Genomic DNA, 12,971 nt, shown 5'->3' on the forward strand with positions numbered 1-12,971 from the left:
AGGAAGCCAATTCCTAAGGCACCATTCATTTGGATCACCTGGACATATTCCCTATAAATTCTACATTCTTGGAGAAGAAGTCATAGATAGTTATGGAAGACGGCGTGGAAATAAAAGCTGCTGGTAGAAAGTAGCTGGTGGGAAGATCTCTAGTGCAGAGGACAACTCAAGAATGAGGCTGAATATTTTCGTGGGAGAGAAAGAAATGTTTTAAAGGGATATTCAAGGAAACTCTCCAGATTTGGGGCAATAAGAAGAACTGAAAACTTTGTCACTCCATTGGTAAATAGTGTTTTCAAATAAACATTTATGGAATATATTTGGGACCGTTTTTTGAACTCAGAAATAACATTCTGTAACCTACAAGGAAATGTAAAGATGTGGTAAGAATGTAATCATGTAAGACATCAAACCCTACAAAACATCTAAACCCTTTTGTGGAATGTGAAACTCTTTGAACGTCTTTTTGACATTATTTGGTACTGATGGTTATATGTGGCCCCAGAGACCTGCAAAACAAGACAGTTCTTTTATTTAGCAATTTGGAAATATTGATCTTTAGGGCATATTTTGGGAAATTCTATTATGGCTTATTTGTTTAACTGTATTCTTACCTAAGGCTATATACAGACGAGCAATGCCCATACCTCACTCAGTCTTCTCTATCAAGATCACTATTGATTAAATAGAACATGACTAGAAACATATCACCCTAGATTTTATTTTTATTTGTTTCCAGTGAAATAATTTGACCAAGGCCTGGATTAAGGATTAAATTCATTGTTTCTTCCTAAATCTTATTCTCTAAGGACAGTGGATTATGGTTTAAAGAGATTTATTTAAATTTCTACTCTTCTTTTTTAATAAGCTGTCATTAACCTCTAAAAAATAACTATTTGGAGGTATAAAGTCATTAATCTAAAACTGAGAAGGTTTTCTTCTTTTTTTCTCCCTCATTTCCTTACTCCTTCCCTTTTTCTCCTCCCCCTTTCCTCTCTCTTTTCTGACAAGCTGAGCAATAAGTGTTCAAGTTCCCCAAATTCACTCTCTAGATTCTTCCTCTGCATTCACCAAAGGTGAACAGACCATTGCTCTGTCAAATCAGAACTGTCAGCACATGTGTGGGCAATACGAAGAAGTTGGAAAGGAACATTTATCTTGGAAATGTTTTTGTGTGTGTCACACAGACAAATTATTTCTGAGTTTAAAAATAGTCAACACAACTTGGAAAACATGGTAATATTTATTCATGATAATAAATGTGTTTTAATGAAAGCCATGGATGTCCAAACACAAACTGAATCATGACACCCAATGGCCTTTTTTACAAAAACCATGACATATGTCCCATTAATTTGCTAAATGATATGAGTGCAGAAAAGATGAATCAAAAACACTAAAATTCTTTTGAACATACCATCTAATATAGACAACAACCCTAGACATGGCATTCAAAAATAGTCCCTTTGTTTTAACTTCATCTGCTGTGTTTTTGTTACTGTACCTTTACAAATTTCTTTAAAGCTTTAATTGTTATTGTTCATTTCAACACAAAACTGCTAGCACTTTGGCTTGACCTTCTACAGAAGATTAAATTCTATGACATTAGTACATATGTAGAATGGAATACAAATTCATTTGAAAATATATGAGTCTGGAAGGACCATCACAAACATCCTATAAACCACATACTATATAGGACATATATACCATGTGGTATATATAATGGTTGACTAGAAAAAGTGATATACTTTCTAACTTATGTTTGTCCCTAATAGCTTCAGACTCCTTTTAAGTTAAATTTACTTATTTGGAAAAAGGTTAAAGTTTGTTAGAGATTTAAGTTTCTACACTTAAATACTATTATATCAGATGCCTAAATAATTATTTGTTATTTTCCAAAAATTCACCTTAATCTTTTGTAGGAGTAGTTTGGACCCATTTGCTGTCATACAAAAATCAAATTAAATGCAACAAAAGATCTTTCTAAATAAAATTTTCTTTTTGGAAATTTATAACATGGTCATCCTATTGTATCTTTTGAGTTGAATTATCAGGATCTGCAAATTTAAAAAAGACAACAAGAAATAAAACTCTAGGAAGGAAGGCACTTATACCCTGCACATGGTAATTCTAGGCTGTATTCTCCATAATTCTTATCAAATGTACTTGCTTTTTGGTCTATATACAAACACACCCAAGTGCCAGAATAAAGAGAATCAAGTTGGCTACCAAATGTTTCACATTAGCAGGATTTTTCTTTAGAGGCTTCTGATGGAAATTTGAAGTGTATGTTATCATATCAAGTGCAGGAGAGGTATAAGGCTGTTGGAGAAATTCCCTTAGTTTATTGACTAAAAAGCCAAAACAATTGTCGTTAACAGTAAAGCTTGACAAGATAATTAAGTGAATGATAACAAAATCTCAGCAGGGAAATGCCCATTAATTGAATTTATTTGGGAGCATGTTTTCACAAGTATATATAACCAAATTATCTAATTTTCACTCACGTTCAAAACTGATAGTCTATAACAACTAATTACTAGAAATGAAGAAAAAGCCCAGTACTTTAAACCAATAACACAGAGGAAAACAAACATCAAAGGATTGCCATGATATTTGACAGCTTCCTAAAAATTCCATTCATCATTTTGCCCTGTGAAAATCTTTCAGTGAAACTCGCCAAAGAAAAAACCCCAGTAGTATTTATGTAGTAGTGCTGTTAAAGCTGAAACACATTTGCCACATTCTTTGTATCTTTTCATGATATTAATATGTGTGTCAGTATGACTATGTCAACAGGTGAAATCACTGAGAAGAATATGATAAAGATACAACAATCAAGTTTTGGCATTTCTTTTCTGTAAGAAAATTAGTGCATTGTTTTCCTTTTAAGTATTATATATGGTTAATTATTTTTAAAAATTTGTTGCTGTTTTCACATTGTACAGATCAAAAAAATCAAATGAAAACATCATTATGGCCAACTTTTAAATTTGAAATGAGGAATGAAACAATTTACACTTTACTCAGATTTTCTTCTTTGAGCTGCTAGCATGATCTCTCCAAATTCAAATTGGACATTTTTAATGCTTTAGCAAATGACTTTCCAATTTCCATAAAACTAATGAATCTTATGACACATCTGTAGTAGCCAACCAGAATGTGTTCAGAGTCAACATATTCAATAGAAATTTAAAACTATGGAAATTATCACTTTCATGTTTCTAATCCCATACTCTAGGACAACTTTAATCTATTGATAAATGTCTGGCAATAATTTTATAGAATAGCAAAACAGTGAAATAAAGTCCATTTTGGCTTAATGTGTGTATAAATTCTAAGCAGCCTTGACTATCTGCAATTTAATCTGAGGGAGGAAAATCTGAATTAATAAGTAATGTCAAAAATATTCTTTTAATTTTGTGACTTACTTCTTTCTAAAGAAGATTATCTAAATAAATACATTTTAAAGATATTGGTTAAAATTTAACAATATCCAAAGTCTTTCTTAGATTTAGAAATTATGTTTCAGCTTTAAAAACAGTTCTTAATATTCTGTTTATTGTGGGAAATCATTTTATGTTCAGAAAACTAGCTGCTGTAATTATAAAACTAACAACTAACACTCCTTCACGATGACTTTATCACAACTTGAGAACAGTAATAAAACCTAGAAATGCTTCTTATCTTTCACAGAGTTGGTACTACATTAATTTAGAAAAAAGAGTAGGACTACGCTTTGTTTTACTAAATCACTTCCCTAAATTAATATAACATAGATGTCAGTTATGGCATATATAGGTAGATTGATAGATTAATTTAGAGCAACAGCTACGTAGGTGGACGTAAATATGGCCATCATTAAGATATAACGGAATGCCTGATTTTGCCAAGTGAAGTAATGCATATGAAAGATTTCACTCATATCTTATTTTGTTACCATTTCTATTTCTGCTTTTTAACCAGTGTATTAAAAGACGGGTTTCTGATTAGCAATATTTCAGATGCTAAGCAATTCGTTTTCTTGGTTTACATTGGCAGTTCACAGCCTAAAAGCATAACCACATCAGGCAAAAACTGCATGTAGACCGCTCCAGGTTTTGAAGACTTTTTGCTACTAACAGGGATTTTTATTTGAAGTTATAGAGTAATTTCTACATTTAATTGATAGTTAATAATTGGGAGTGGAAATTACAAGCAAAGAAATTCCTTGATATAGAAGATTTTATCTTTTAGTGCCAGCTTAATGTCTTGCTCAGCACTTTTAAATTCTCTTAGGAAGATAACTTCCTATCCATTACTTTATGATAGCTTAATCACCCTTATATTATGAACCTAGCTATTCTCATTCCATGAAATATTGCACATTTATTTCCAATAGACCTTTTCCTTGACAATGAGAATTGGGACCTGTGTTTCTAATTGAAAACAATTGGCACATTTTATTTCTACAACACTTTCACATAAGAGGTATTTAAAAGTACAAAGCTAATATTTTTCATGAGTTCCTGGGCTTATAAAGTTTCATCAATTTCATCTTAGATGAGACTTGCCTTTAAACACACGGTGTGTTTCCTGTAGAAGTTACCTGTATGTCTTCAAAAACCCTACTGGTCTAGAAAAATGACTCTCTGAGACAGTCATGTTTCTTTTCTTTTCTTTTCCTTTTTTAAAAAAAGACAAAACAGCAATAAACATTTTAGCTCTTTAATGAGCAAAGATCATGTCTCTTAGCATTGGACTAATAGTCATTATCCAGATTATCTTTATTTCACGCAATGACCAGTGACATGGCCAAGATGTACAAAGTTGTTTCCATCAAGTAGTATACAATTTTTTTTTGTATAATAAGCTTTCATTCTTGAAAAAGAGTAACTGAAAAGAAAGGTTTCTGTTACTGCAGTTAGTTTGTCAGAGAAAGTTCTTTGCATTATCTTACAAACTATCAAAATTGCTAGTCATCTGAAAAAATGTAAAAAAAAATCACATAACTTTAGTCTAATAGAAATATAGTACAGGTAAGAGAGAAAGTATTTATCAGGATGTGCTCTTTAAGTCCATCTCATTTTTTTTAATATAAATGTACATCTGATTACATATACAAACATTTGGAAAGGTCTGTGATATACTGTTACTGGTAAACAACAGGGGGATGAAGAGTTTCCTGTGGTCTTAAAGTATTCATTTAAAATCACACATACGTGTAAGACTAAAATCCTCCAGGTGTTGACTCTCCTTCTAGGTTCTGTATCTATGTTGTACTCTACTGAGATTGCGTGAGTAAATTCCAGTGGATGAACCTCAGTGAGAAAGATAAGTGATATGAGGAGGGACATAACTGTATATTGAATTATTAGTAGTAAACATTTTGTCATGCAACATGAGTAAATCAATTAACTGAGAACTGTAATCAGAGTGGTAATTTGGGGCATCCTCATATCATAAAAGACTGTTGCAAGTAACTCTTTGGACACACTTCACCTTACCAAAAGGAACAAAATACAGAATAACAAAAACCACAGAAAATTATAGATCCTGTAGCACATGTCCAATTAGGGCTGTATTTCTATAAATTATTTAGGTTGGAATGAAAATAACATTAAAAACACAGGAATGTTTTTTTCCTGGGATTCATATCAGCGAGTATTCACCACTATACCTATAGTTTCTTCAAATACCTTTAATAACTAATTCTTCCTATTATCAAAACTACTGTGAATTATTTACTTCTAATTACTTTTGCCCCTTAAAAATCTTCTTTAGGTTCTGCCAATTGATAGAGGAAGCTTCTATTAAAGACTCCAATGGGATGAGAAGAATTTTAATTACGGCTTAATCAGCAGCACAGCCACCAAGCATATAAATTATCATGCACATCGTGCTAAAAATATCCAGTTTCCTTTATCCCCACAACTTTATACTGACAGCACTTATGTGATAACGTTGTACCTGCCAGTCTTTAAACTTCTTTGTCTTACTGGCAAATTTCAGCATGAGCCTCCGCTAAGGCCATTAACAGCACTGGTGCTTTGTGTACTTATCCAAATATGTAAATATGGTCTACACAATAAAACAGCTCCAAATAAAAACTGGTGAAAATTATCTGACATTCCATTGGTGTGTCCCTTGTGCATATTCATGGTTGTTTTTTTATTTTTATTTTTTATATTTCAGACATAGTTCTTTCCTGTTTGGTGTTCCACATGCCTAATTCCATTATGTAACATAAATCTTCAAAAAATTAATTCTTGAATATGAATGAAAAAGTATCATTCAGAACAATTGCTTCAAGCAATTGAAATTCATTTTTAAAGTTGATTTGTGTATATATGTACAATTTAATTTTTTCAAAACCCCCAAAGTTCTTGATATGTATATTCACATAATATTCCTCCTTATTTAAATAGTAAGAGTCTTGTAGGTTGAAAGCCAAGGAATCTTCAGTAATCTTTTACTGCAATCCATCAAAAAAATAGAGTTTGTTTCTCTTATCTGGCTATACCCTGGTTGTTGAATGTGAATGGGGGTGGGGATGGGGATGGGGCAGAGTATTGTTCTGTCCTCCAGTAAATGTATTGAATGTGTGTAAGGGTTGAATCCCTGGTATAGTATTGGGAATCATTGTAATGGTGTTGGGTGTCATTAAGGGAACATCATCAGGTGACCTCCTCATAGCTAGTGTGTAATCTGGGGGGCAGGCGGTCCGAAGAACCACCTCATGTGGATGGATGGACTCACATTCATGATCCAAATCAGTGTGCTTCATTTGGAGGGACATGATCTCCTCTTCTTGTGCGTGGGTCAGATCGTTGGTTGTAGTACGCTGAGGGCTGCATCTCCTATGAACGTCATGTCTCCTCTTATCCTTTTTGTAGTACAGGGCTGCAAAGGCAAGGATGTTCAGAAACAGCAGTGATGCTCCAACTGCAATAGTGACGCTCAGCTCTGTGGAGTAGTCCCTTTGATCGACTGAAAATGGACTCGGTTGTTGTTTGGGATCATCCTGCTTGGCAGTGGGAAATGCTGATGTGACAGGTACAGAATTCTTTCTCGTAGGTCTGAAAGTGATGTCAGTTGATGGCACTTTAGTTGTTGTCGAGGTATACTGAGAAATGTCATTGAGATTATGCAGATGAGGTACCAGCTCCAACCAGAGGTTCACCTTATTGGCTCTATAATGTTCTTTAACTCTTGGTTTTAATCCAATATGGAGATAAAGTTGATCTTTCTGGGAATATCTGGTCCATGCTACTTCTTCAAAGCGGTTGGGTTTGGTATGGATGAATTTTGTGTCTTGAGGGACTGGTTGATTTGGGTCACTAGGGGAAGAACAAAAGCGCTCATGAGAACAAAGTTGTTTTTGTTTTTGTTTTTTCTTACTCAAAATAGTACTACTTTAACATCTAATTGAAGAGGTAACTTGGCAAGTTAGCAAGGCCTTAGATTGTGTTTTAATAACAATTTGGGTCAACTTAGAAATATAGATCCTATCATAGGCAGGTTAAATGGATGATGATGTGATGCGAGTAAGCCTCACGATCTTGCTCTCTCTGGCCATTTAGAGATGGGTTACTATATACCCAAAGGTTTTTAAATTCACACACATACACATTGTCTCATAGGCAAACTAGCAAGGACAGCATGGAATAGTGGAAAAAACCTGAGTTTTGGAATTGGCAGATGAAGCTGTAAGTCCTAGTACTGCTATGTATATCATAGAGCTATGAATATCTATATGAGGCTAGGCTCTCATTACCTCAGTCCCTTATTTACAAAATGGATTAATGATACCTGACCTGCCCACCTAAAAAATAAGTTGGAAGGATCAAAGGACAAACAATAGTCTAAATTAGAAAGCACTATAAAATAATATTTGTCACTACTAAATAACAAGAATAAGTCCCGTGTAATTAAAAAATAAAATAAATTTATTTATTGAGTAATACAACAGAAATATAAGTCTTTCTTTCTTTCTTTTTCCCCAGAGGTATGTCTTTCTTAATAAACTTCTAAGAAGTAAGAACTAATAAAGCAATGATTTCTGAAACAGCACAATATACAAGTTTGAATAGAGACTTAATGTATTATTGGTATTAATCCATTAAGTTAAATCATTTGGACACAAAGTATGTATTATTTTTAAATGCTTACAAGGATATTTTTATTCAATTATAGGTAACTTTATTACTTAGGTACATACCCAGTTTTAGCAAAATTTGTCCAGTATGTCATTACAACTGCACTCAGCATCACATCATTTTTGGAGAAATTGCAAGGAAATAACTCTGTAGGTCCAATCATGGGGATTCCTAGTACGTAGGGAACTTCATCCCCATGAGCTGCATCTGCCCAAGCTGGAACCTGATCTGTTTGGCAATGATGGTAAAAGGCATAGAAATATGTAGGTGAACCAAAGTTTGAGTGAAGATCTGCTGTAGCTACAGCTGGTGCCACCCACTGATGGTCTGTAAACAAAGCCAATAATGTCTTCCGTCTGGTTTCAGGGTTATGACGGTCAGCCCAGTCAGTATACATGAATTTAATGGTTTCTCTCAAAACATCTTTGCCTTCAGGATATCCATATAAATTATCAACAAAATTGGAAACAGCAAAGTCAAAATCACTAGCTGATATACCATCATCACTATCTACTATATTTTCAACAAATTTTAACCCTTCCCCTTGGTTAACTCCTAACATTATATCATAGTTGAGAAACTCTCCTTGCTCCATCAATATCTGAGGGTCATCTGGTATTACATCACCATCAATCACAGGTCCAAAGGCTATGTGGTATCGTGCTGGTTGAATATCTTGGTCAACAAGTTCTTTGTAAGGCTTCTTCTGTAGGCATTCCACTAACTCTACTGTATCTGAAACATTGCAACCAACTTTTGTGGCCAACATTCTAGCATATTTTGCAGGTTGGAAACTAACAGCCCAGCTGGAAAGGGCTGTTCCACTTTGAGCTATTGCTCGTTGAAAAAGTCCTATAGGAAAAACAACAGAGTTTGAGATGACTTTTGAATAATGTTGTGGTAAAACAATAGCATCTGATATTTTAGCTGTGTAAATAAAAACCCATATACAACTCAAGAAACAGGAAGATAGAGACATTTTTGCTTAAGAGAAGGTACATAAAGACATCCCCAAGGTATAAGGAGTCAAAGAGGTAAAGTCTTATGCTTTGAGTGGCATCTGCTTTAAGGATCAAGAGGTCTAAATTGCTTAGTGTCTCAAAGAGGCAATAAGCAAGGAGAGATGGAGAACATGTAAATATTAGTGGTAAAAAGTCCCAAGTATTTTTTCACCCAACATGTAAACACCCATGTTATTATGAAAGCCAACCAGGTGGGCTTTCTCCCCCTTAACTCTTCAGTAGAATTTGTACTGTTTTTTTTTTTTTTGAGAATATTTCTTCCAATTTGGCTGCATGTATCTTCTTTCAAAATGGCTCTGTATGCTTGTTTTAATCAGATTTATTAAAAAAAAGAATTGCTGGGAGCTCACACAACTACTGGGGCTGGGGAATTTGCTAATACCCTGGGGATGGCCCAGAAGGCACACAGAACAGAATATCACTTTAGACATACTCTTTCCAACTCTTCATGTCAGACATAGTGTGCTGAATATTCATCTTTCAGAAGAAGATATAACATTTGAAGTGTTTTCACTAGGTTAAAGAAAAAAACCATCAGCAGAAGGGTTCAGTGTGTGTTTGTGTGTGTGTGTGTGTGGGGGGGGGTGATTTAACTTTTTCCACTGTTGAATACTCACTGCTATATTTTATCACAAAAGATGAAAAAGTCATGGTCCACTGCTTTTTACTTAATTGCGTTTAAGAATTATAAATCATGGTCCCAAATGCAGTTTGATAAGGGCTGCATCCCATTCAAATTTACAAATGCACTTTATCTACTCATTAAGATATTTTCAAATAAAATTCTTGTTTTTAAAACATAATTTATCTATTTTATTTAAAAATTACATTTATTATCAATTTCCAAAAATACCTTCATAGTTGTTATTTAAACACATGCTCAATTATTCATATGTGTTAATGAGATAAGAATTATTCTTTTCAAAAAGGTGTTAAAGCAGTGTCTGAATTAGAAGCAAAGTTCCAGATTTTTCTCCAAACATGTACATGTATTCAAAGTGTCTATAATGTGTTCTTAGATAATTCTAAAAATATTCAAAAAATCAAACAGTACCAATTTAAATTTGTTTTGGTTTCTGACTTCTTTATGAACATATTTTTAGTTTATCAGAGCAAAGTATGCCAGAGCAAATGATATAAATACAGATATTTTTTTAAAAATTACATAGGCTATGTGTTTGTTAACATTTGTTCAGAAAAAATATTTTACTAATTAAAAACTTTACAACTGAAATAAACTTGGTGATTATTTCCCCTTTCAGGGGCTCATTGAGATTAACTAAATATACCAAAGAAGATTTGGGAAAAATACATATTACATTATAGTCTGAAATATGCCATCTAGATAGTATTAGAAAAACCAAATACTTTATCATTAATGAAAATGCTTATTACGTATATATAAGTTGTGGTTGACTCCTGGTAGATACAAGTCTGAGCATTGCTGTAACCTTGGGGAGTTTACAGACTTTAAATCAATGTCTGCACTGGAGATAGAATTAGCTTGATGATTTTAAGGTATCTCCTGGGCATCTCCTGCTAAAAATCATGCAGCCTTTTTGTAGAGATAGGCTTAGGAGTAAATCAAATATAAGTCCGTTTCTCTGGCCCTGCCATGGACAGTCTTCCTTGAAGAGTGTGATGGAATATTATATTTTCAACTATTGGCATAGACATTGGCCACTGTTCATTAAATCATCAATTGATGAATAGCAATGCTGGCCAACTTACTAATTGGTTCATCTCTTTATCAAATGTTAGTTTTATACTAGGTGATTAGCTTTGGTGCCCATTTTTGCTCTACCTTTAGAAAAACTTTTAGAATAAATAGGAAGAAATAATATTTGAGATCAAACGACCCTAAGAAGTCTGACCAGATTGTCTAATGTTAACCTACATAAATATTGGCATTCAAATAGTCCTCAGCTAGAACAATCTAATCTCTTCAATGAAAAAACAATAACAACAAAGTTTATTTCAAAATAAGTCACTTCATTATAGACCAAAATCCCTATACACTTGGAAATGTTCTCATATGTGTCATTTTGTCATCTCAAATCAGAACTCTATTAACTCCATAACATAAAGAAGATGTCACATAAACTATATCTATAAATTAAGTCTATGAAAATATATGATTCTCCAAATATATATACTCATTTAGTGATAGGCTGTTCTTTTGAAATTCTACATCAATATATCTTTGATACTGAAAACACATATTCTATGTCTGATGCTCCATATCATAAAACTCAGTCTTACAGATCAAGATGCTTCATGAATTACACTTGACAGTATATACTTCTTTAATATATATAAAATGACAATAAAAAAAGCAGAAAACACAAAATGGTCTGTGTTGATGTGCCTGCTCTGTCTTCCTCTCTGTTATGTATAATAGAGAAAAAGTATTTGCTTTTGCAGTCTTTTCCAACAAAACACTTCTGTTCTTGCGGATATTTCAAGTTAATAATGCAATTAGAATGAGTGAATTAAACTCATGGTAAAATGGAAATTCATAAAAAAAACAACATGATGAGCCTTGGGCAGGCACTTTGGAAAAAGGGCGTCAAGGCATGAAAATGGAGACAAGAAAAATGCTTCATGGGTTTAAGCAGCCTCAGTGCTCCAAGCTGCTTTGCCAAGCTTTACAGGGAAAAAAAATAAACACTTTGGAGGTTGAAAATAGAAAAAGCACAAATTCAAACCTAATATTCCTTTTAATGAAAAGCTCTACTCGTGACCTTGATGCTTTGACAATTTTGGATCATGCATGCAAAATAATCAAACATCCATTCTCTATTCAGACAAGTGAAAACCTTGTTTCCAGACAAACCAGCTTGTGACTGCTTCCTTATCTTCCTACTGGTGAAGGGTTTTAAATGCCTATTGTCTTGAAAATAGATAATACACAATCCTTGCATTTAAAAAAAAACAAACACCTGTCTTTGATTTTTGATTACTGAATAAACAGAGATGACAGAACTGTGAACATCTTTGATTTTCCCCAAAATCACCTTTTAGAGGAAAGAAAAGTAACTGTAATGCTAACTATTCTGAAGTGTGCTTGAAAGGGCATCCTTACCAAGCTCCACAGGAGACAAAGAAAAGAGTTTGACAAAAATTTAAACATGCATAGAAAAGCTGAAGAAACAAAAATTTAAACAGTTATTGAGCTCAACCTAACACTCAGTTTCAACAGAGAAATATGTACAGAGCATCACATACTACTGATGGTGGTAGCATGCAGACACCAAAATTGTCAAAATTTGCAACCTGCATAATACCTTTGGTTGAATTGCTCCAACGGTTACCTTCAGAATAATGGGATAAAGTCAGCAGATTGACACATGAACCCCCAGCGCCAGATCCAAAAACAGTGATTCTTAAGGGGTCACCACCAAAGAATCCAATGTTCTCACTAGTCCATCTTAAAGCCTGTATGAGGTCAAGGAGTCCATAGTTTCCTTTTGCAGCCTGATCCCCTGTGCTTAAGAAACCTGGAAGATTGAAATAAAAGAATACCTTAGATCACCTTTTTGAGTTGACATGAATCAAACAGACATTCAATTAAAATACAATTAAAGCTTGGGGCGCCTGGGTGGCTCGGTTGGTTAAGCGTCCGACTTCAGCTCAGGTCATGATCTCGTGGTTTGTGAGTTCGAGACCCACGTCGGGGTCTGTGCTGACAGCTCAGAGCCTGGAGCCTGCTTCAGATTCTGTGTCTCCTTTTCCCTCTACCCCTCCCCTGCTCGCACTCTGACTCTCTCTATTTTTTAATAATAAATAAACATTAAAAAATACAATT

The 12,971-nt window shown here is 33.9% G+C and overlaps 1 protein-coding gene across 3 annotated transcripts in view; it reads right to left on the reverse strand.

The window, feature by feature from the left end:
- Positions 1 to 1,224: 1,224 nt before the first annotated feature.
- The window catches only part of NLGN1 (neuroligin 1), an 843,034-nt gene continuing 831,287 nt past the window's right edge, over positions 1,225 to 12,971 (reverse strand). For 2 of the 3 annotated variants that reach the window (XM_043594884.1, XM_043594883.1), the window contains exons 5-7: positions 12,451 to 12,663; positions 8,204 to 8,993; positions 1,225 to 7,322 (exon numbers count right to left, since the gene is read on the reverse strand). In XM_043594884.1, coding sequence (XP_043450819.1) covers positions 6,500 to 7,322; positions 8,204 to 8,993; positions 12,451 to 12,663 — 1,826 coding nt within the window. In that variant the 3' untranslated portion in view covers positions 1,225 to 6,499. The remainder of the gene's footprint in view (positions 7,323 to 8,203; positions 8,994 to 12,450; positions 12,664 to 12,971) is intronic. The other variant, XM_043594885.1, reaches the window with a different exon arrangement.

The sequence above is a fragment of the Prionailurus bengalensis genome, chromosome C2 (assembly GCF_016509475.1).
Source record: "Prionailurus bengalensis isolate Pbe53 chromosome C2, Fcat_Pben_1.1_paternal_pri, whole genome shotgun sequence".
NCBI lineage: Eukaryota > Metazoa > Chordata > Mammalia > Carnivora > Felidae > Prionailurus > Prionailurus bengalensis.